General features: G+C 38.6%; 1 protein-coding gene across 2 annotated transcripts in view; it reads left to right on the top strand.

Moving 5' to 3' along the window:
- Positions 1-25,605, top strand: part of piezo1 (piezo-type mechanosensitive ion channel component 1) — a 78,449-nt gene that overhangs the window by 15,234 nt on the left and 37,610 nt on the right. The window contains exons 3-10 of one of the 2 annotated variants that reach the window (XM_047602789.1): positions 341-506; positions 2,365-2,506; positions 2,943-3,180; positions 4,346-4,559; positions 8,544-8,715; positions 9,147-9,251; positions 9,372-9,479; positions 22,745-22,817. In XM_047602789.1, coding sequence (XP_047458745.1) covers positions 341-506; positions 2,365-2,506; positions 2,943-3,180; positions 4,346-4,559; positions 8,544-8,715; positions 9,147-9,251; positions 9,372-9,479; positions 22,745-22,817 — 1,218 coding nt within the window. Of the gene's footprint in view, positions 1-340; positions 507-2,364; positions 2,507-2,942; positions 3,181-4,345; positions 4,560-8,543; positions 8,716-9,143; positions 9,252-9,371; positions 9,480-22,744; positions 22,818-25,605 lie in introns of both variants that reach the window. The other variant, XM_047602788.1, reaches the window with a different exon arrangement.

The raw sequence follows: 25,605 nt of genomic DNA, 5'->3' as shown, positions 1-25,605 counted from the left end.
CCACTTCCTGCCAATGCAGACCTCTATTCTGACTGCAGCTGTTCTTGTGCCCTTGGAGTCTCCTTCATTTGTGTCACTGCCAACTCTTCTGTGAGGTCTTTGAAGGGGAACTATAGAGTATCGGTTGGTAATCTGAATCCGCCCCCACCTCCAATCTCATTTTCATCACAGTCTTTGGCTGCTTCAGATGGAGGTTGTCTGTCAATTCAGTATTCATCACAGATGCGTAATCACTTGTACTATGTTTTTCTTTGTAATTATGTAATTGATGTGATTTCTATTCATGATGTTGTATATTTAACATCGTTTCTTATTTCTTTCTTTTCTGCTTGTCTTCCAGGTCACACAGGTTGGTTTATCAAAACGGTATTCTCCACCAGTCTACTATTTGTACTGGCTCATATCTGTTTCCAGACGGTACTGTACACATATCCTCCTCTCGACATCGCTATCGGCGATAATTGTTCAAAATGGGACAACATCACCAGATATACTGGACTGTCCAGGTATGTAACTTCTCTTTGTGTTGTACAAGTTATTTCTATCACTGTCACTGATCGTAGGAGAACTGATTTGGGGACAAGATTTAGAAGAAAAAATCAGTTGTGTGTGTGTGGAGCAAATTTTTTTTTTTTACTATTGGAGGTACTTTGTAGGAATTTTTTTTCAAACTAAATTTGGATCTTGCCACAGTTCTTCCGTGAATTCAGACTCTTTCATTGTCTTCTTTCGTTTTGTGTAATCTGAGTTTATTTGAATTTATTTGAGGTTGAGGTCAGGCTTCCGTGAGGGCAAAGAATCTGTTGACTATGGACTTCTTTGGGATATTGGCAGTTCTGTTGACGCTGACAGTGTCGTGCCGCATAATACATTTCTCCTGAGTGCTTGCATGATGAATCCCCCAGTATCTCTTTGTATTCACCAGTTCTGACCAAATCTCACATTCCATTTGCAGAAATTCTACTCCAGATTAGCTCTGACAGCTTTTCCAAACATTGCAGATATTTACACAAGTTTTGAAAGTAGACAAAGGAACCCCAAACTAACAAATGAAATGGACATATTGCACTTTTTAATTTGTTTATTCAGTAAAATTAAATAATTTGTACATATCTGTGAAGTGCCAAGCTAAGTGAACCCTTGTTTTCACTATCTGCTTTGACCCCATTGTGCATCAATGACAGCTACATTTCTGAGTTCCGAGTTAGTTCTGAGTTAGTTCTGCGATGTTGGTGGGTTTCCTCACATGAACTGCTTGTTTCAGGTCCTTCCACAACATTTCTATTGGATTAAGGACAGGACGTAACCATTTTTTTTGTAGAACGACTTGTGTGCTTGGGTTCGTTGTTGTACTGCATGACCCAGTCAGTCTTCAGATTCAGCTCATGGACAGAAGTCCTGATATTGTCTTTTAGAATTTGTTGGTATAATTCTGAATTCATTGGTCCGTCAATGATGGTGAGCTTTCCCCACCCAGATGCAGCAAAAGAGGTCCGAACAAGAGCATTTCCCTTCATAGAAGATGAGGTTCTAATGCTGGACTGCAGTGTTGTTTACTTACATACATTAGCCTCTTATTTAAACTGAGAAAAACATTTCCCCTATAGTCTTCTTGGCTTGTCCACCTGATGTTTATGAAACTGCAGACCAGCATAAGTGTTCTTTTTGGAGACCAGTGGCTTTGTCCTTCTACTCTGCCATCACACCATGGTTGTTCATTGTTCTCCTAATGATGGATTCATGAACATTAACATTAGTCAATGTGAGAGAGGCCTTCTGGACTCTAATTTGACCTTGAACTTAACTTGTAATCCTTTCCCAGATATGTACTACAGCAATGATTCCCAAAGTGTGGGCCGCGGCCCCCTGGTGGGCTGCGAAGGTACTGCAGGTGGGCCGTGAGAGGTCATTTTCTATTTTGTTTTAAGTAACCATTAAATATTTATGGTTAAAAATTTTAATTTAAAAAAGTATTTACAACTAATAAAAAAAAAAACATTTTACGTTTTATTCTTCATTTATCTGATCAACTTTTGAGCCGGAACGTAACGTATTGCTTTGTTCATGAAATAAAAAGAAGAAATAATTTGTCTTGTGTGTTGATCAGAGTTGTTGGGTGGGCCGCGACAGATTTTCAGATTTTAAAGTGGGCCATGGCACTCTGGAGTTTGGGAATCCTGCTACTACAGGATAATTTCCTTGAATAAACCAGTAACAAATCATACTTTTTTCATTTGTTTGATGTTTTTGTCTACTGTGTGAAAATCCACTGATGATAGGTTCAAACCCTTTTAAATGCCACTGATATATACGGCTATATATATCCTATAACGTTACTTGACCTTATTTCCTTGTGTGTTGTAGGCTTCCCTTGGATGATCCTTGGAATGTGTTACGACTTCTGTGTCCTGACCTAGGTGTATGTGTGGTTTCCTTGGTAACAGTCATCCTCTGCAGCAAATTGGTCAGGAACAGAGAAATGGTTGCTGCTGCCAACATTACATCTGTGAGTTGCTATGTGCGTGTGTGTGTGTGAGGGGAAGTGGGGTGGCAGTATATTTGTGTTGCTGGGCAATAGTTGTCCAAAACCTGGATTTACTTTTAGTTTCTTTCTCTCACTCCTCTGTTTGTCCTTCTTTGTGATGCTTAGTAGAGTTTTCTTTTCACTCATGTGTGTCTGATTTATCTCCTCCCTCCCCACCTTCCTTTCCTGTCCAGGTGTAGTGCTTTGTTTGTCTTTCTGTTACAGTAATTTCTAACCTGTTTATTGTCATAAGCGCAAAAACTAGTTCTATCAGTTTGGAGTTTGTAATAGTTCTAAGATGTGATCATGAATACATGGAAATTCTTCTCCAGATGCTGCAGCTGCACTGACTGAAGTAGAACCCACGCAGTGCTAACTTAGTGACAGCACAATTATTTTTATTCCTTGCCCACTTTAGTTAGATGATGATGAAGACGAAGATGATGAAGAGGAGAAACTGGGAGATGAAGATGAAGTGGAAGAGACATCGGGAGATGAAGAGGACGAAGAAGAGATGTCGTTAGCAGGTGACCTCAATGAGGTGGTTTCCACAGCAACCAGAGCCAAGCAGCTGGCTGAGCGTCTGAAGGCCTCAGCCCGGAAAGTTCTTCAGGACCTGGGGAGGGTTTTGGCCATCAGCCTCCTGGCTTTGGCAGGTAAGTTCTGTGTAACAATGTTTCCCATTTAGGACATCATTAAATATTGCTGAGGGTGTGTTATCTCTAATTTGTTCCATCTGGTTATACCTGGTTAACATTATGTACATATTTCAAAATTGAAAAAATCTAATAAAAGGCGTAATAAAAGGGCTTTGCTTGAAACTAAGTTTTGAAGACTTGCATTTGGGCTGCACGATTATTGCCAAAATGATAATCATGATTATTTTGATCAATATTGTAACCACGATTATCCATCATGTTAGGGAAAACATTTGTATTTTTATTACACTACTTTTAAACAAACATTATGTGGATAGTTTTAGTGCAAAATGGAACTATAAGAACAAATGCTTAATAATATAAAAATCAATCAATCAATTACAAAGTGCAACTTAATGGAAACAATTACAGCTTATACAGAAAAGGCAATAACATTAGGTCTAGACCTAGAGATTGTTGGCAAGAAACACCAGCCTATCAACATTTTCTTTCACCGTGGTGCTCCTCATTTCCAGTTGTTGTGGTAGCTTCTTCTCATTAGTGATGTGTTGGTCGCATACAAGCCGGAGTCAGCTCTTCGAAGTGAATGACTGGAGCCGGCACCCATTGGTGGGAGCCAATTGGGTGCCAATTATTTATTTTTTTCTTCTTTCATTTTTTTTTTTTTTTGTTAGCTGAATGGGGGTTATGAGGAGTTACACATACAACACAAATAGCACAGTAGCATATGAACAAGAGACAGGGAGACATAAAATACCTACATCAGAAAGGGTAAGGAAAATGAGTGAAAGAAAATAGTCTGCTCTGGTTGTCAATAATATAATGAAATAACCTACTGTAGATATGAACTGAAAGCTTGTGACCACACACGTGTGTGATGTTTAATCTCCAGGCTAGAAAGCAAACAATACACCCATGATTCCACAGGGACGGTGGAACTCCAGGAAAATAAATTATTATCTAAGTCATCTTATCTTATCTTATCTTATCTTATCTTATCTTATCTTATCTTATCTTATCTTATCTTATCTTATCTTATCTTATCTTATCTTACTAGTTGTAAATCTGAGGATTGTGAAGCAAGCATTTAAGTTCAAGTTGTTTTTCTGAATGGCTGCCTGTGAATAATACTGAATATATATCTCTGATCATTTCTTCCCAGGCATCATACTGCCCTCTGCTTTCTCTGCCATCTACTTCCTGCTTTTCATTGGCGTGTGCACATGGTGGGCGTGTCATCTTCCCATCAGCCACCTGGGGTTCAATGCATTATGTGTGATGGTGGGCTTCTTCACTGCTGGTCACATGATTTGTCTTTACTTGTACCAGAGTGTCCTGGCTCAGGCCCTCTTCCCCCCACATTATCTTTGGTCCAGGTAAGGCTGCAGCACACGTTACATGAAGCCATGAATTTTTTCAGTTATCCATAATCAGTCCATAGTGATTACTTTACTGGGAGAGATATTTTAGAATTTAAAAAAAAAAAAACATTCTCTACTGTGTCAAAACCTTTTCCCAAGCCACTATTACTTGAAATCAGTACTTTACAACATCTTTTTTTTTTTTTTTTTTGTGGTGACTGTTAACATTAGGCAATATGTGAGTTTGGAGACCAGTAGAACAAAGAAGCAAATGTGAATTAGAGCAGAGAAGTTTGCAGAGAGTGCGTTCTCTGCACAGATATGTATGGAATGACAGGTATGTGTGGAGCATTACACTGGGACTTACGCCAGTTTCTCTCACATCTATTACGTCATTGTGTTATGTCAGGCTCCTTGAAAGGTATCCTGTGTCAGTATCATTTAACCAGCTGTTTATCAGTTAGCCATGTCTGAAGTTTACATAAGGAGGATCCCATAATGTCAGCACACTGAAAGTTTCTGTCAACACTTTTGCCAGGTATATCCAGAATCAGTTCCATATATGAGTATAACTTGCCATTTGGATTTCGTTTTTTTTTGCATTTCCTGGCAATCTTGCTGTATCATTGCTGACTGAGATTTGTATCTTTTTTTGCACTGTGTTTCCTGTGATATGTTCCTTGTTTTAGCCATTTTTGTCTTTCAAGAACTTTGAAATGTAGTGGCTTTATATAGATATAGACAGAAGCATGGCAACAGACAAATGTGTCTCTTAATAAAAAGCACAGCTTTCATTAGTGGACCACTAAAACCAAAATGACCCAATACTCAAAAGTTCTTATGTATTTTTATGTTACCAATCAATTTTAATTTTTTAATGACTGATTTAGGATTTGTTTAGTATTTTCTCTGTGACTGTACTAAAATTGCACTTGAAGACCTAAGAGTGATTCTTAATGCAATATTTCATAAATGCATGGGGTGTCTGAAAACTTTCTACCACTGTATAAGGAGGATACAAGAATTTAATGCATTCTGCAGTGTTATAGGTCAAAGCAGCTAATGAAAGACAAGGAGGCAACTTCGAAGAATAAATGAAGGGGGTATAAATGAAATAACATTTGAACCCTTGAACAAGCCGATTAGTGTCAACTGACTTCAGCTTCTCCTCCTCCATCTCCTTCTTCTCTATCTCCTCAAGCCTCTCCTCTACCTCCTCCTGCCTAAATGTTATTGCTATTCTTCAATATCTGTATGTTGAGCCTCTACAGTTATATACACTTGAAGTAACTTACACTTTGACTCCAAAAGAAGTGTCTTATATCGATTTACTTTTCCCTGACACCCTTTAAAAAAGGACACACACACACACGTAAACAGGAACAAATATAAATGTAAATGACACCACTGATCTAGCTGACATGACCCAGGCAGAACAACATGTTGACAACTTACACTTGCAGTTGCGGATAGATGCACTGCCGCCTCATGTCCTGTCCAACTAGCAGCAGGTTGCAAGTAGCATTACAAGCGGATGGAGTGACAGCGGGGACAGGCAATCACATCATCAGCAGGAAACTGAGAGAGCCAATTGGAGAGGGATATTTAAGTTAGAAGTGGGACTTCTAGCAGAGACCTACTGTTAACCCTGTATGTTCTGTTTTTATTACACTACGGTCAGCGATTGTATTGGTAGTGATGACCCACTAGTGGCTGGATACTGGTGGGGACATGTCTCTAGCGTACCAACCCAATTCTACCTTGCTCACTAACTACAATCCAGAGCTTAGACCTGATCAGAGAGTTATCAGAAAAGACAGCAATGACGACTAAGTACTTCCGACTATCAGCTGGTGCTGTCCACCATGGTGATCCACAGGTCTTTGTCAATGTGCTCCTTGGGAGATATTGTATGGCAGTGCAACGCCATTAACGAAGCATAGGGGGCACGTCCATCAAGCATATTTTGAGTATGTTCCAGATGAACTTTGCTGCCATCAATTTCCAATTGGTATTTCTAGTCGTAAAATACATTGACAGTGTCAAAAACCTGCTGCCACAGGCTATGAGTGGCCCATGGAAGTGTGGCACAGGCGTTTAATGACAGGGTGCGAAATCCACATCTTCTGACTGCAGCCCTGATAGCCAGCTTTTGAGCATTCATGATCCAGCCATCAGCGTGTTCAGCTTCTATGTGGGCGTAGTTGCGGCCTAAGTGCATTGGTCCTGCAATAGCCTGGTAGACCAAAGGAGCAGCTACCTGAGAATGTAAACATTGCAGCCATACAGTGGATGAAGAGGAAGTTGGGTGTGTGTTTCTGTACTATACAGTGGTACATTTAAGAGCACTTTTGGTGGCTGCTACTCAATTGTGTTAATCTCCAGAGCCTCTTCACTAAGCAAAGTTTTTATTAAACCACCCATATCCTGCCTCTCAAACCATTGTCTCAGACCTTCAATGCAAATAGACTTAGACTTAGACTGACTTTAATGATCCACGAGGGAAATAACTTTGTCACAGTAGCTTCTTTGCACATAAAAGTAAACACTCATAAAAACACAAGAAAGATAAAATAAAATGAGATTGAATTAAAGTAAAACAAAAATAAGTATTAACTAGCAAAATAAAATAAATCGTGTAATCAAAAAAATTACAGAATTGGTATTAAGAACAAATGTACAAAAGTAGTTGGCAAAACAGTGTCCAAGGTGATGTGTTTGTTTAGCCAGTTGCATAGCAACAGTGGCATGGAATGCGTCTCATGGTGTTTCAAATTCAAACGGAATGTGTCCGCCCGTAGGGTCTGAATCCAGGCATAGACTTCTCATGACACACTCCCTCTGGGTCCCATCAAGCGCCTCATGGTCCCCATGAGGACAGACAGCGCTACCAACCCGAACCTCTTTCTCTGCTGCTCCACTTCCAAGTCCAGCCTGGCACCCCCAGCACTTCTCCTGAAGTTTAGTGGGAATCTCAGGCCTCACTCTGGGGCAGTTGATCTCTGGAACACACCACCGGACTCAACGCCCGCTCCACGGAACACCACAGTCACCGACCAACGACAGCCAAAAAGTCCAGAAAAATAAAATTAAAAACAGCACAAAAAGACAAAAATGACCGAAAACCATTTTGACTGGTTCAAGGCACAGAAAAACAAGAACAAGTCAGACAAAAAACCACCATTAACACACTGAGATTAACCTAAAAAGTTAAACATCACAGAGCTACCAGCGACATACAACCACTCTTTCAGGGGCATTTTTCAAAAAAAAAAAAATAAATAAAAAATTCCAGCATACTCTAGTTTAGAGATATGCGTTTGTGAGATTTCGTTTCCCCTGTCTGTCCCATTCAGGGACTTTTTCAGTTTTTACTGCGTTCATGTATTTTAATAAAGTTCCCAAGGATGTTTTGGATGCCCTGTTAGCACTTAATCTGGTCAGCTTTCCATTAGGCACAGTTTTATCATACCTTAGTTTCCTCAGGCAGATGTTCACTTCTTATTGTGAGTTTCAAAGTGTTTTTTACATTGTGTGTTACTGAAAACCTGACCCACACTATAATTTTTATTACAGGTTTCATTATGTACTGCAAACTCAAATGTGGCAATCTTGGGTGACCAAAATTAGGGGTTTCAAATCAGCATGCCCTGCTAACCATTATTTCTTCCCACTTACATACAGAAACCATGTGATATTTCAGTTTTTCTTTTTTAATAAATTTGCAAAAATTTCTATATTTCAGTTTTTTTTTTGTCAAGATGGGGTGCTGAGTGTACATTAATGAGAAATAAAATGATTTTTTTTTATTTTAGCAAATGGCTGCAATGAAACAAAGAGTGAAAAATTTAAAGGGGTCTGCATATTTTCCATACCCACTGTATTTCACTAAAACTGCTGAAGCTGTAAAGTCCTAGCTGTCACACATACTACTGGTCTGATAATGTTGATGCCATTGATCAGTTCCTTCCCTGTTTTTTTTTCTCTGTTTCTGTTAAGACTCTTTGGACTGAAGGACATCATAATACCAGGAAACTGCTCCCTGCCCTATGACCTCAGCCTAAATACCAGTCATGATTGGCCAGTTTATGTCAACCCAGGAATACTGTTCCTTCTCTATATTACTATCGCAACTGTTCTCAAAACAGGACGCCATGGAACGCCTAACCAGGTATCTACTAGTTCTCTTTATTTTATTGGGCCTGAATGTGTCCAGCAGAGAGTATTGTAGAATTATCCAATATTGGATAGAATCTACCTGATCCAGAAGCTTCTCAAGATTAACATTACTCTAAGTGAGACTACAATGTATCCCAATGTAGGCTACTAACTAGGGAAAGAACAGGACTCCACTGTGTGAACAAAGGTTCAGATCAGTGTAGGAGCTACATCTGAACACAATCTAAATAGTTATGCAAACATGCAGCATATTACAATTGGTCATTGGTAAAGCAGGGATTTCAAATGGATCACAGGTGATCTATATTTAATACCAAACAATAATACAAGTTTAACAGTAGTAAAAACAACTTTTATTGTATTATCTTTAATCAGTGTTGCAGAATGATTTCCTCTTTGATATTTGCTTCTGTTTTTCAGCAGGTTGAGAGAGAGCAGAAGCAGCAGGAGAGAAGGGAAGATTTACAGGAAGAGTTGGAGTTAAGATCGTGGGATCAACACAAAAATATCTATGAAGAGGACACACCGGTAGGTCCTCACATTTTATGTCAGCTGTTCATTAGGAATCAGTATATAGACTTAGACTTTAATGATCCACAAGGGAAATTGCTTGTCCATGGTAGTTATTTGCTTCTTTTTTTTTGTCAGGTTGAGAGAGAGAAGAAGCAGCAGGAGAGAAGGGAAGATTTACAGGAAGAGTTGGTGGAGTTAAGATCGTGGGATCAACATAAAAATAACTATGAAGATGACACACAGGTAGGCCCTCACATTTTATGTTGGCTGTTAAATAGGTCTCAGTCAGTACATATACTTCCACAGTCCAGTGTACAAGACTGACATACTCATATGCATTCTTTCTCTCCTTTTCCTCAAACTTTCATTGTGTTTAATGAAAACCTGTCCCACAATATAATTGAGTGCCTTTGTTATATAGGCTAACCCTCTGCACTCCCTTGTCCTATGTGGCAATCTTGGATGTTCATTGTGCCTGAAGTCAGTTAGACAAATGTTCTATCTGCCCCACATACGACTGGTCTGACAGTACTAACTCCAATGATCAATAGCCTCTTGTTGTATCCATCCACATATATTGGGTTACAGAAATTCATGGACATGGACCACATGGACCTGGTCTGTTCTGTTAACCTTGCCTAACCTCCCAGAAAGTATGATTTTCCAAAGTTTCAAAACATTATCATGTTATAGTTTCAACACAATGAATACAATTGGTTGGATACAGGTGTGGGAAGTCGTAATTTAAAATTAATTATCACCCATTGTTGATGGACGGTCTGGTCCCGGGCCTCTTGCCACTGGTCCTCCAATCCCTGGGGACTGCACCCTAGACCGTGCCCTTATCCACCCCCCCCCCCCCCCCCCCCCCCCCCGCCCCCCGCCCGCGCTCCTCTTCTCTGCCTGACCCTTGCAGCTGTGTGACTTCCTCCTTTGCAACTTTTATCACTGCAAAACAGCTCCTTATTGTTCTCTATTTTGTCTCTCAGGCTCACTATATGTTTTCTTCCTTCTCTGTCCCAGTCAGCTGATTGCTTCTTTCTCCACATGTATCAACCCAACCCAAGTAAACTTAAATGAGGTTGATGCTCTTGACCCTCTCACTGAGGACCTCATTCTTTATTTTGATTATATAAGTGTCAGTAATGTTATTATACACACTTGTAAATAGAATCAGAAAGTCTCAAGTATCACACGTCAAGACAAAAATCAAAAAATAATCCTAACAATACAAAGAAAAGTATTAAAACTGTTAGTGCAAGGTGGAGGTGCATCCATGTAATACCACTTAGGTCTGCAGTGTTGTGTAGAGCAAAAACTATTCTAGAACAAAGGATACTCTGTATTGCTGTATTGTCTTACTGAGTTATTGTGTGGAGTTATCAGGAAATGTGTACAAGAATAATGTAGAACCATTATATACTCACTGGCCAGTTTATTAGGTACATGTTGTTAAAAACAAATAGCTAATCATCCAATCACGTGGCTGCAATTCAATGCATTGAGGCATGTAGATGTGGTCAAGACAACTTGCTAAAGTTCAAACCAAGCATCAGAATGGGGGAAAAAAGGACATTTAAGTGACTTTGAACCTGGTATGGTTGTTGGTGCCAGACAGGCTGGTCTGAGTATTTCAGAAACTGCTGATCTACTGGGATTTTCATGCACAACCATCTCTAGGGTTTACAGAGAATGGTCCAAAAAAAGAAAAAATATCCAGTGAGCAGCAGTTGTATGGATGAAAATGCCTTGTTGGTGTGAGAGTAGGGCTGGGCAGTATGACAAAAAAAGGATATCACGTTTTTCAAAATACTGGCGGTATCACGGTATTATGTATTTATTTATTTTTTTATTTTACATGCATAATCAGGTGTTCACAACATTTTCTACTGGTTGAGAGAGGAATCAATGAAGCTGATTGACTAAGTATATATTTTACTGTGATGTTGAATAAATATGGTTCCCACACACACTAATCCCACACAAGTAGTAAAACTGTCACGTGGGAAGGGGGTGTTGAGGTGAGGACCCAGATGCAGGACTAATGACGAGGCAGGAAGTTCAAACAAAAGGTATTTAGAACACTGCATTGAGGCAGGAAATACCAAATATAAAAATCAAAAGAATGATGAGCATGACATGGAGCTAAACAAAACAAGGAGCGTGGCGTGAAGACTAGGAACATGGACGAGATGACATGGAACAAGACATGGAGACATTAACAACACAACAAGGAACAAATGGAAGGCAAGGCTATAATTACACAAGAGGGCTCAAGGAAGACAAGACAGAGGTGAGACGCATGAGAGTAATCAAAGCAGGAGAAACCAATGAACAATCAAGGGACACACCAGGAATCAGGCAGGAAATCCAGAACTTAACAAAATAAAACAGGAAACACAACATGACACAGACAGACATAACAAAACAACAGACAGGAATCTAGGAAACTTGACAGAATAAAACAGGAAACTTCAAAACATGACTCACAAAATAAAAGACCGATACAGACCATGATAAAAACAGGTTTGCATGGCCCTGTGTTAGCACCCCCTGTTGATGTCGAAATCTGGGGACATTTACAGCTTGGAGATAAAAAAAAAAAAAAAAAAGTTACCTTTTTACTCTAACTTTTTTGTATTCAGGCTATTCAGATTTCCCACCAGAAACAAAAATGTACAAGGCTACATTTGATCACATCATGACAAAGTAATTAACCCTCGCCTGATAACTCATAACTCATAATTACTGAGTAGAAGTTGAATGTGTCATAATACAAGCCTCAAAACTAATGGGTGCTTATTATTTACTGGGGCATTGCCCACAGAGATGAGATGAGATGAGATAAGATAAGATAAGATAAGATAAGATAAGATAAGATAAGATAAGATAAGATATTCCTTTATTCATCCCACAGTGGGGAAATTCTTGTTGTTAACAGCAGCAGACATTCAACATTCAACTTCACAAGCATATATATAAATATAAAAAATATCAAAAATATATAAGAAAGTTATGTTACAACAAGCAAGGCAGTGTTTATGTAAAGAAGTGGGTATGTTTATAAATATAAATGTACATATATGTTCACATATAGTCACCAGATCCCAATCCAATAGAGCAACTTTGTGATGCTGTGGATCTATGATCACATCATAGATGTGCAGCTGACAAATCCGCAGCAACTGTGTGATTCTGTCATGTCAGTATGGACCAGAGTCTATGCGGAATGTTTTCAACACCTTGTTGAAAGTATGCCACGAAGAATTAAGGCAGTTCTGACAGCAAAAGGGGGTCCATCCTTTTACTAGTAAGGTGTACCTAAGAAAGTGGCCAGTGAGTGTATATTCTCCAGAAAAAGGCAATGAGACTGGATACTGTGAACACACAAATGCATTGTTTTTAAGGTCAAAGGATTTGAAACTAACAGACATTCACAGCTTTCAGTTTACTCAAATGTCGTTCAAAGCAAAGAAACGGGTACTTCCAGAAAATATATATGAAAAAAATAAATAAATAAATAAATTGAAAGGGATAAAAGTATATAATTTCAGATGTAAATATTATTCCAATAAAGAATAATATTATAATCTATAATCTATAATATTATAATTATAATCGCACCAATTTTAGGAGCAGATGCATATCTTTTATGGTGTGACCCTATGGAATAAGCCAGAGATCAAAATAAAGTAAAGCAGAAATATTGCTCTGTTCAGAAAAATGTTTAAAAATATAATATTTGCTGGGCTATCATAAAAGGGAAAGGGAAGGTCAGTAGGGCCAGTTTCATGAACAAAATTATTCTTCATACTTTCTTTTCCTCTAAGATTAAGACCCTAACCGTTACCTCCTTGTGCATCTATATTATGGTTTCTATAGCAGTGGCATAACGATTGCATTAAGAGGTGTTTTGAATAAAGCTGTACAGCATTGAAGGCCTAGGTGGAAAATGCACGGCCCATAAATGTTATTTGAGACATCAACAAATTATTTCGACACAAATTAAACCAACCTACACCTAAAATCCTCAGATGAAAAATCTGCACATGGAACATAAGCATGTTCCACCCTCAGCTCGAGGGAAGGAGCCACAACCAAGGCAGTCGAAATCAACAAAATAACTTATTTTAAGACCCAGCTCTGCTAGAGAATGAGGCAAGCAACATTAAACCAGATTGAGTAGGATTTTATTTAAGTAGAATCACACACATCAAAAAACAACACCCCAAACCTAAATGTATCTATGAAAAACCAAAGCTAGTCAGAGTGACAGAGATCTAAGTTCTCTTTAAATAAATACTTCTAAAGGCATTTTGTAATATTAGTAAGCATAAATCACAGTTTGTGGTACCATACCTTAGCCCTGACCAAACTGTCAGCAGTCTAAACCAGTGATGGTTTATAATAATAATTCCCCAACCACTCACAGTGGTCCATCAAAGGGGTGTGCCGATGAGTGTCCAATGACACTGTCATTGACAGGCAGGCAGGTACCATATCAACTTGATAAAACAAACCTGTAGTGGCTTTGGCTGTGCCCATGATGCAATGATGATGATGATGTCATCATGCCGACAATGTCATCATGATGATGACATGATGATGATGTCATCATGTGACTTTTGATGCCATGTGGCATGAAAGATCAAAGGCACATCAAAGGCACAATCAAGAAAGGCACATCAAAGGCAAAATTCATGAAAGATCAAAGGAAGAATTTCTTGACATCATTTTATAATAGGTAAGTCCTGCTAAGATCAGTTTAGTTTAGTTGTTTAATTGAGTTTACTTCAATTGAGTTCAGTTCAGTTGAGTTCAGGTGAGTTCAATTGCATCATATTATTTACAGCGAGTGAATAACTACTGAGAGTATCTTCAAGAAAAGGTAAGCTATGTCATTAAAACCGTTCCTATCAGTCTTGGGCACTAACAACTGGGCCAGGAAGCTGTTTCGCAATATTTTTGGTTGGAATGAAAGGGATACCCAACTCAAACATATCCAGGAGCTTGAGGCTAAGCTCCAAAGAGCAGAGGAGACCATTTCTTTGCAGGAAGAACAGGTCTCTCAGCTTTCTGCAAAAGTGGAATCGAAGGAGAATGAAAACCAGGCACTCCAAGTAGATAATTTAACAGACAAGCTTGAAAAAGCAAATGTCCAGTCTGAGGAGCAGAAAATTCTGTTCCACAAAGAGAGAGAAAAATGTCTGGAAGAAGAGCAAACACTGAGAATCAGACTTCAACAACAAGGTGAACAAATGAGAGAGCTGGAGACCCAACTCAAAGATGCAAAGGAGATAAATGCTCAACTTCAAAGAGTAGAGGAGACCAGTGTCTTTGACAAGGAACACATTTCTCAGCTCTCTGCAAACTTACAATCAGAGCAAAGTGAAAATGAAAGACTCTGGGACCAGGTAGAATATTTGACCATTGAGCTCCACGAGGCAAATATCTTCTCAGAGGAGCAGGAACAACTGTTCTACAAAGATAGAAGAAATTATCTGGAAAAAGAGGAATCATTGCAAATCAAACTTAAACTACAAGTTGAACATACAAAAACATTGGAGGCCCAACTCAAAAATGTTGAGGAGCGTGAGGCTGAGCTCCAAAAGGCAGACGAGACCCTTTTCTTGCAGGAAGAACAGATCTGTGAGCTTTCTGCAGAACTGGAATCAAAGGAGGATGAAATCCTGACACTCTGTATCCAAGTAAAGGATTTAACAGACAAGCTTGAAAGTGCAAATGTCCAGTCTGAGGAGCAGAAAATTCTGTTCCACAAAGAGAGAGAAAAATGTCTGGAAGAAGAGCAAACACTGAGAATCAGACTTCAACAACAAGGTGAACAAATGAGAGAGCTGGAGACCCAACTCAAAGATGCAAAGGAGATAAATGCTCAACTTCAAAGAGTAGAGGAGACCAGTGTCTTTGACAAGGAACACATTTCTCAGCTCTCTGCAAACTTACAATCAGAGCAAAGTGAAAATGAAAGACTCTGGGACCAGGTAGAATATTTGACCATTGAACTCCACGAAGCAAATATCTTCTCAGAGGAGCAGAAACAACTGTTCCACAAAGATAGAAGAAATTATCTGGAAAAAGAGGAATCATTACAAATCAAACTTCAACAACAAGTTGAACAAACAAAGACACTGGAGGCCCAACTCAAAAATGTTGAGGAGCGTGAGACTGAGCTCCGAAAGGCAGACGAGACCCTTTTCTTGCAGGAAGAACAGATCTGTGAGCTTTCTGCAGAACTGGAATCAAAGGAGGATGAAATCCTGACACTCTGTATCCAAGTAGAGGATTTAACAGACAAGCTTGAAAGTGCAAATGTCCAGTCTGAGGAGCAGAAAATTCTGTTCCACAAAGAGAGAGAAAAATGTCTGGAAGAAGAGCAAACATTGAGAATCAGGCTTCAACAACAAGGTGAACAAATGAGAGAGCTGGAGTCCCAACTCAAAGATGCAAAGGAGATAAATGCTCAACTTCAAAGAGTAGAAGACACCAGTGTCTTTGACAAGGAACACATTTCTCTGCTCTATGCAAACCTAGAATCAGAGCAAAGTAAAAACAAGACTCTCTGGAAACAGGTAGACTATTTGACCAATGATCTCCATGGAGTAAGGGTCTACTTAGAGGAGCAGGGGGCTAAGTATTTAAAAGAGAAATCATTGCGGATCAAACTTCAACAACAAGTTCAACGACTGAAGAAACTGGAGGCCCAGCTCAAAAAGCTTGAGGGTCAACTCCAAAGGGCAGAGGAGACCAATTTCTTGCAGGAAGAACGGATTTCTCAGCTTTCTGCAAAACTGGAATCAAAGGAGAATGAAAACCAGTCACTGTGGATCAAGGTAAAGGATTTAACAAACAAGATTGAAAGAGCAAATGTCCACTCTGAAGAGCATAAAAGTCTGTTCCACAAACAGAGAGAAAAACATTTGGAAGAAGAGCAGACATTGAGAATAGCATTTCAACATCAAGTTGAACAAACGAGAGAGCTGGAGGCCCAACTCAAATATACCAATGAGATGAATGCTCAACTCCAAAGAGTAGAGGAGATCAGTCTTTTTCAAAAGGAACACATTTCTCAGCTCTATGTAAACCTAGAATCAGAGCAAAGTAAAAACAAGACTCTCTGGAACCAGGTTAAATATTTGACCAAGGAGCTCCTAGAAGACATGGAGCAGGAAGTTCAACTCTGAGAGGCTTCTGACAGATGGATGGATGGATGGATGGATAGATGGATGGATGGATGGATGGATTTATAGCTTTTCTGGTTGGAATTTGCGTGTTTTTCCTGCACCTGTGTGGGTTTTCTCCGGGTACTCCGGTTTCCTCCCACCCCAAGATGAGATGAGATGAAAAAAAAAATGATAGAATAAATAGGGTGGCACAGTGGTGTGGTGGTTAACACTGATGCCCCCCAGTGAGAAGGTCCAGGCTTGAGTCCAACTTGATGGAGTTTGCATATTCTCCCTGTGTCTGTGTGGGTTTTCTCCGGGTACTCCGGTTTCCTCCCACCCCAAGATGAGATGAGATGAAAAAAAAAATGATAAATAGGGCGGCACAGTGTGTGGTGGTTAGCACTGATGCCCCCCAGTGAGAAGGTCCAGGCTTGAGTCCAACTTGATGGAGTTTGCATGTTCTCCCTGTGTCTGTGTGGGTTTTCTCCGGTTTCCTCCCACCCCAAGATGAGATGAGATGAAAAAAAAATATAGCATAAATGGGGCGGCACAGTGGTGAATGATTGTTTGCCTCTGCATTAGCCCTGCGATAGACTGGCGACCTGTCCAGTCACTCTGGAGTCAAGTTAAAGGATTTAACAAACAAGCATGAAAGAGCAAATGTCCACTCTGAGGAGCAGTAAAGTCTGTTCCACAAAGAGAGAGACTCAGGAGCAGAAGAGCAATCATTGAGGTAACTGCACTGCTCACTGTAACATATTGTCATTATGAGGGTTTCAGATAGACATAATGTTGAAGAAGACATCCTCCAGCAAGACATGGAGCAGGAACCTAAACTCTGAGAGGCTTCTGACAAGTGGACGGACAGATGGATGGATGGATGGATGGATGGATGGATGGATGGATGGATTTAGAACTTTTCTGGTTGGTGTTTATATGTTCTCCCTGTGTCTGCTTGGGTTTTCTCCGGGGACTCTGGTTTCCTCCCACCCCAAGATGAGATGAGAAAAAAAATGATAGAATATGATAAAATAAATAGGGCAGCACAGTGGCGAGCTGTCCAGTGTGTACCCTGCCTCTCCTGAAGATGGCTGGGATTATAAATTGTGGCAGAAGATGAGATGAGCCCTTGTTGGTGGTGTTTGCATGTTCTCCTTGTGTATGAGATGCCGTTTAGGAAATAATTCATATTTGCTCACGTTACATCATACTCTCTTACAAACACTACTATAGTCACACACACACACTACTATAGTCACGCACACACACTACTATAGTCGCACACATTTACTATCGTACTCTCTCACAAATACTACTATAGTCACACACTTACTATCATACTCTCTTATACACTATTATGGATGGAGCAATGATAGTGAATATATGAGAGAATTATATGCGATGTGTGCAAGTATAGTAGTATGTGTGAGAGTTTGATTGAAACAGAAGTCAACTTGAATTTTCAGTTTCTGATTGGCTCATCGTGGGTGTAGGTACCTGGATGTGTCTGCAACAGCATGGAAGAGAGGAACCTTACGTCACTGGGAAGGCCACGCCGAAATTTGGGTGAAAACAAAAAACTAGCGGTAAATACAAACCTCCACGTAATCAGTGTTTATTTTGTGTTGCTAGCATTCATCAGCTGGAAAGCGGGCGAAATAGCTACCGTTAGTCAGGCAGACACATAATGTCGTTGCCGAGCAATGATCAGTGATGTTAAATAGAAAAAAAAAGAAAAAAAAAGGAGTCGTATGTCCATCTGCCGCCTGAAAAATGAGTGAACGACCCCACTCAGTGGCTGGAGGTGTCATACCAGACATTTATTGTTACCTCATTGAATCACCGGGTAATACAGCCATCATCAATTCCACTGAGTGGGGTTGTTCACCCATTTTGTGGTCGGTAGATAAACATATTTTATTTATTTATTTTTTTCTATTTAATGTCACCGGTCATTGCTCGGCGACGATATTATGTGTCTGCCTGACTAACGGTAGCTATTTCACCCGCTTTGCAGCTGATGAATGCTAGCAACACAAAATAAACACTGATTACGTGGAGGTTTGTATTTACCGCTAGTTTTTTGTTTTCACCCAAATGGGGGCGTGGTCTTCCCAGTGACGTAAAGTTCCTCTCTTCCATGCTGTTGCAGACACATCCAGGTACCTACACCCACGATGAGTCAATCAGAAACTGAAAATTCAAGTTGACTTCCGTTTCAATCAAACTCTCACACAAACTACTATACTTGCACACATGGCATAAATTTCTCTCATACATTCACTATCATGTTGTTCCATCCATAATAGCGTGTAAGAGAGTATGATAGTAAGTGTGTGACTATAGTAGTATTTGCGAGAGAGTTTGATAGTAAGTGTGCGTGACTGTAGTAGTGTTTGTGAGAGTATGATAGTATGTGTGCATGACTATAGTATTATTTGTGTATGACCATAGTAGTGTTTGTGAGAGAGTTTGATATTAAGTGTGTGTGACTATAGTAGTGTTTGTGAGAGAGTATGATAGTGTGTTTAGCTATAATACTAAGTGTGTGTTACTACACTAGTGTTTGTGAGAGTATGATAGTAAGTGTGTGTGTGTGTAACTATAGTAGTAAGTGTGTGAGACTATAGTAGTGTTTGTGAGAGAGTATGATGTAACATGTGACAGCAAATATGAGTTATTTCCTAAACGGCCTCTCATACTTGTGTTTGTGTGGGTTTTCTCCGGGTACTCCGGTTTCCTCCCACCCTCCAACGACATGCTTGTTGAGTGTGAGTGAATGATTGTTTGTCTCTGTGTTAGCCCAGCGATAGACTGGTGACCTGTCTGATGACAGCTGGGAGCGTAAGTGGTAGTAAAAGATGAAATATGATAAAATAAAAAAATGAAAATAACCAGACTGAGTCATTTAACTGTTTAACAATGACATTTGTACGGTATTTATGCAATCATAAAAAAATAAACTGAGCACTTTAAAAAAAAATCCCTGTTCAAAAATTACAACTCTATGTACATACACTCATATCAAAAGAATAAAAAAAAACAAATAAAAAAAAAAAAAACAAGAAATTCCTCCTGCATTAATTATTTCTCTTGCATTAATGTAACACTTGTGTCAGTCCACACAACAGGTATTGGACCAGTTCTAGGCTCAAATGAGTGGGAAAGCACTACAAAAGTAGCCCAAACTTGAATACAAAAGCAGGAACATATTATATACACAATATTCATTAAGAAATACAAAAAAAAAAGACCTGTGTCCTGCAGGTCACCCTTTTTCTTTTTTTTCCTTTTGTTGTTTCTCCTAATTTAGGAATCATTTATTTCAGATCATTTTAATTAAATAGTCTGTAGTTTTAGGCAATTTAGAATTTATTACTTTATTTTGATAAGTAATTTGGCTATTTTGCTCTTACTATTTTCTTTTTCTAAGGAAATTCTTGTTCCCCCCCTTTTTTTTACAGGTAAATAAAAACATGTTAATAAATCAAATTAAAGTTAAACACAATCATCCAAACAATCCCAATATTATTATTATTATTATTATTATTATTATTGTTATATTCTGAAAATAAAATAAAATATCAATATCATTCCAGTCCAGGTCAGTTTGGTTCTGTCCTGTTATGTAATCCAAATCAACAAGTTACTAACAGTCCAACGCGTGCAGTAGGTTGATTCGGGGGCATACCTATATTCCCCAGGTCCTATGTTCCCCGATCCTCTGCAGCTATGTCTCTAATATGTTCCACATCTCCGTGGTATCAGACCTTCTGTTGGGAGAGGAACAAAAGACATACTGTTCAACACAGCTGCTATGTATTTGAAGCTACTTCCTGATTTCACTGTGGAATCTAAAAGCAATGGAATCTAAAAAGTAAAAGTCATATAATAGTTACACATCATTCCAGGACATATATTTTTATAACCAATACCAGTTTGATTGTAATGTATGCTCTGATAAATATATTTCCTATTTAGTCTAAGCACACTTGTGCTTGAGTATCCCTATGATGGACATGGTCTCTTGGTCTTTCAGCTTTACTCTTTTAAATATTTAGTCATCATTCGCATCTTCTCTAAGGTGTAGCCACTGTTATCAAGCATTATACCAGAGAGCCATCACCCCTGCCTGGATACACACATTAGCACCATCAATAGAGCTAAAAAGGCATGCTATGTTGGAGTCCCTGCCAAATATCTCCTTTGTTTGTGTTCTACGTGGATAAACAAATGTACTGGTTAGCCCGACTTTGAAGGGCCAAGGAAATGTGTGGTGTTGTGCAGCATGCTGTACCTCTGCTTTATAGTAACAACATGAGGTGACTGTATTTTGGAAAGATCCACTAGGGTAAAATGCAAGAGAATTCAGAACCTGCAGTTAGGATGTCCTGACTGATATCAAGAGATTGCTATCATACCAGTCCAGGAATTTCTAGAACGATCAGATTTTTTGAAGTTGTTTTAGGTTTGACATATTGACCAAATTCTAAATTCACTTCAACAGCCCCATTTATTGGACTTAATACTGTCACATGGTGCAAACATAAACTAGGAGAGTCCATATAAGATAAGAAAAGCCTTTATGAATCTCCAGGGGAGGAAATTTTGTTTATTTACTTTGAGATTGTAAAGGACAACTTGACAACAAGATTCTATCAGGACTCGGATCAATCGATACAGAATATTAAAAGATCAGTATTGGATTGGTGGCCAAACGAATTTGATTGGAACATCCCAGTCATCCCAAGGTAGCTTAGATAGCTTTCCTTTCCTATCAGTTATATACTCCAACTGTGGGGATAGTGTATCACCAACTCAATCACCAATTGAGCCATGCTAAAAATTAAATCTCTCCATATATCTGATATATAATCTCAGGCATAACATTATGACCACCTTCTTAATATCGTGTAGGTCTGCCTTGTGCCTCCAAAACATTGACTCATCAGAGAACGGACACGGGCCTTCATGCAATTGCAGTGCTATGCTTTGTGTATAAATAGTGTATGAATGCACAACATCAGTCAGACTGCAACATCAGCAGACCTTTTTTTTTTTTTTTTTTTTTTTGTTAAAAAAAAAAGAAAGAAAAAGAAAATACAATTAACACAACATGGAAAATTATGTCAAAAATGTCTCTGATATCATGCTGGGATATCAAGTATGATTTTACTTTTAAAAGAGTGTGAAAAAACAATTGAGGGTCAAGACTAACCAGTCCGTTGGGCAAATGTAGGCTAGGTCAGGTAACAGTGGCCCAGAAATGAGTATTAAACAGAACAGAGCTGCTAATGGTAAAATTTTAACTTTAAGTACTGACCTCCACACATTGGGGAATTGAGTGTACATGGTGTTTGGTATACTCACAAAGTATTGAGAGTACTAGTATTAGTATTACACACTGTGTACTTGTATCTATATCATAGTTACTTAGTATCTATATATTATAGTTACTATGGGTAACAACCCAGGACCTGAGTGCGTAATTTCGTTCCTGCTCATGCTTCAATTCAATTCAATTCAATTCAATTCAATTCAATTCAATTCAATCCAATCCAATCCAATCCAATCCAATTGATCACTGACTGAATCAAGTGATCGAGCTGTCATAAGAAGACCGCAGTATGTGCTCCTGGTCTGGGTCTGTCTTTTGCTTTGCTGCCTGTCTGCATTGAGAATACTTGAGCTTTGTTAGTTTGTTTCGAGATGGAAGAACCAACTGAAGGGAAATACTTGATCTGATTTTGTTAAAGAGTTAAGCCCAGTGTTTTAACGTGCTCTTATCACTTATTTTGTTTTTACATAAGAGACCCTTGTGTGTGGCATTTGACAGCTTTAGTTGGTTTTACAATAGTGAGAGACTCCATATACATGTACTCCATCTGTACATTCCTGTCCTTGTACTGCTGTTACAGTCAAAGTAATTGTGAGTGCCCTTTAGGTTTCTGCTTTCTGCTTTCTTGAATAACTACATAACACAATACTTGCACTTTTACTTTACTTTCTACTTTACTTGAGTGGTAAATATTAAAATGAACTACTTGGAGTACTTCGGTACAAAAATGTTGAATACTTTTGAACTTCCACTTAAGTGTGGTGCTTAAAGAAGACTTCAACTTCTACTCAAGTCACTTTTTTGAGTACTTGTACTTGTACTTTTACTCAAGTCTGGGTGTCTAGTACTTTATACATGTCTGCCTCTAGGCTATTTTTCCCTAGACTGAGCTAATTTCCATACACTCAATTAAGTTTGCCCTGTAAACATAGGTACAATTAAATGACTGTATCTCACTATGTGTTTTGTGTCTTTGTATTTTTCAGCTCATGCTCCTGTCAGCAACAACAGAAAGTAGCAGGGGAGAAACTGTGGCTGAAGAGAGTCCTCCAGACCTAGGTACTAAATATATATTTTTTTTCCTATGAAAAAAGTAAGTAGATTGGTGATTTAAAAAAAATATTAAAAGCACACTTAAAAATCTATTGAGATCTTATGAAATCATAAGACAAGGAAACCCATAGAATCTAATAAAACAAGATATAGCTGATGATCTTATGTGACAGTTTGAGAGTATAAGAGGAATCATGGCCAGGTTGGAGAATTGTTCATCCATCAACCTAACTATAAGATTTATCAAACGTTTTAATACTGACCTTAAAAGTAGAGATTATGTCTGCCTCCCGAACCCAAACTGGGAGCTGGTTTCACTGGACAAAACCTCATAGCTGAAGGCTATTTTACAAAAAGTAGAATGGGAGGTAGAGCCTTCAGCTAGATCTGCACTTTGAGATCGTAGTGATCAGTTGGGACAATGTGATACAATGAGGTATTTCAGATGTGATGGAGCTAGGGTTTTCAGGGCCTTGTATGTAAGGAGGAGGATTGTAAATTTACTGCTCTTTCACTTTCACTGCTCTTGCAGCAGCGTTTTGAATCAATTGGAGGCTTTTTAAAGAGTTATTTGGACAACCAGACAGTAATGAGTTTCAATAATCCAGACTGGAAGACACAAATGCATGAACTACTTTTTCAGCATCACTCTGAGAGAGGATTTTCGTAATTTTGATGACATTACGAAGGTGAAAGAAAGCAGTCCTGGTCACCTGCTTTATGTGAGAATTAAAGGACATATCCTGGACAAATATAACACCAAGGTTTTTCACAGTAGCACTGGGGGAAAAAGTAATACCATCCAAAGAAACCAGATTATTAGATAATGAATCTCTGACATGTTTAGAGCCAAATACAATTACTTCTGTTTTGTCTGAGTTTAAAAGAAGAAAATTACAGGTCATCCAATAATTTCTGTCTTTAAGGCATGCTTGGAGTTTAGCCAGATGATTGGGATGTATAAATATAGCTGGGTATCCTCTGCGTAGTGATAGAGGATTATACCATGCTTCCTAATAATATTGCCTGAGGGAAGCATGTATAATGTGAATAATATTGGTCCTTGCACAGAACCTTGAGGAACTCCATAGTTTCGTTTGCCATATATAGAAGAACCATTGTTTACATGGACAAACTGGAATCTGTCTGACAGATAGAATTCAACCCAGTCTAATGCAGTTCCTGTAACCTTGATCACACTTTCAAGTCTCTGCAGTAGAATACTGTGATTAATAGTGTCAAATGCAGCACTAAGATCTAGCAGGACAAGTATAGAGACAAGTCCATCGTCTGAAGCCATGAGGAGATCATTGGTAACTTCCTGTTTAAATGATCAACCAACTGATTGACAACAACCTTTTCTAAAACTTTAGGGATAAAAGGAAGATTGGCCTATAGTTGGCTAAAACAAGTAAAGGTTTAATTACAATGGTTTTAAAAGACTGGGGCACACATCTTGTTAATAAAGATGAGTTTATCTGATTTAATATGAAGGTATTAATTAATGGAAAAACCTTGAGCAAATTAGTCAGGACAGGATCTAGAAGACACGTTAAGGGTTTAAATGCTGTAATTATTCAAGTGAGGTCATACAGATCAATTAAGAGAGAAAGAATCCAAATATTGCTTTGGTCCTACAGAGGTTTTTAGTGCCACTGTACATACATCTTTGACAGCTATCTGAAGGATGCTGTGAATTTTATCTCTAATGCCAACAATTTTACAAGTAAAGAAGCTCATAAAATTCATTACTGCTGAGGGCTGAAGGAATAGATGGCTCAACAGAGCTGTGACTCTTTGTCAACCTGGCTACAGTGCTGAAAAGAAATCTGGGATATTGTTGGTCTTGTTTTTTTCTATTAATGACTTGTTTGCTGTTCTAATATTATGTAGAGGCTTTTTTGTTAGTTTAGTTGTTAAACTATCTTTCCAGGCTATGTGAGTTTGAACTGTGCAACTGTGAATTATACCATGGAGCTACCCTCCTCCGATTTATCACTTTCTTTTTCAGAGGAGCAACTAAATTTATAGTTGTACTTAGGGATGCTGTAGTGCTATCAACAAAATAATCTGTTTATGTTGGAGTTAAATTATTGTTGCTGGAATCCACATCACTAACATAAGGCACTGAAACAATGAAGGAGCTAACTACTTATATCTAATTACAGCATCATCAGATAAGTGTCTATCAAAACAAAATGTCTTTCCAATTTCAGTGTCTATTATTGTAAATTCAAATGTTATGAGGAAATGACTAAAGAGGGTTATGAGTAAATACTGTCAATCCTTCATTTTCCATACGATATGCTAGGACAAGATGTAATGTGTGATTAAAACACTGAGTTGATCCATTTACATTCTGAGAAAAGCCAATTGAATCTAATAATGACATAAATGAAGAGCTAAGACTGTCACTGCTAACATCAACATGGATGTTTTAAGAAACACAAAGTCACCCCATGTTGGCTCTTTTACCTATTGTTCTTGACATAGCTGATAGCCCACATTGTTATATGTTGTCCCATTAAGAACGCTGGCAATCTGTGTTTCTGGATCAAGGTGATCCAATCCAATGTTGCTTTGAAAAACTGGCATAAAACTAAGACTGATTACCTGATTCTGCATAGAAAGAAAATGGGATTTCCATATCCGGATCATTTTGATCCAGATTAAAATCTTTTAGTAATCTGAGTGGATTCCAGTTATCAGATTGGATCAAATTTTGAAAATGGGTTGTTCAAAAAGGAAAGAAGGATTTTGAGTCAGGTTAGACCACTTGATCCAATCCTAGTTT

Source organism: Mugil cephalus, chromosome 13 (assembly GCF_022458985.1).
Source record: "Mugil cephalus isolate CIBA_MC_2020 chromosome 13, CIBA_Mcephalus_1.1, whole genome shotgun sequence".
NCBI lineage: Eukaryota > Metazoa > Chordata > Actinopteri > Mugiliformes > Mugilidae > Mugil > Mugil cephalus.
Note: the sequence above shows the minus strand (reverse complement) of the source record. Positions and strands in the feature narration are given on the sequence as shown.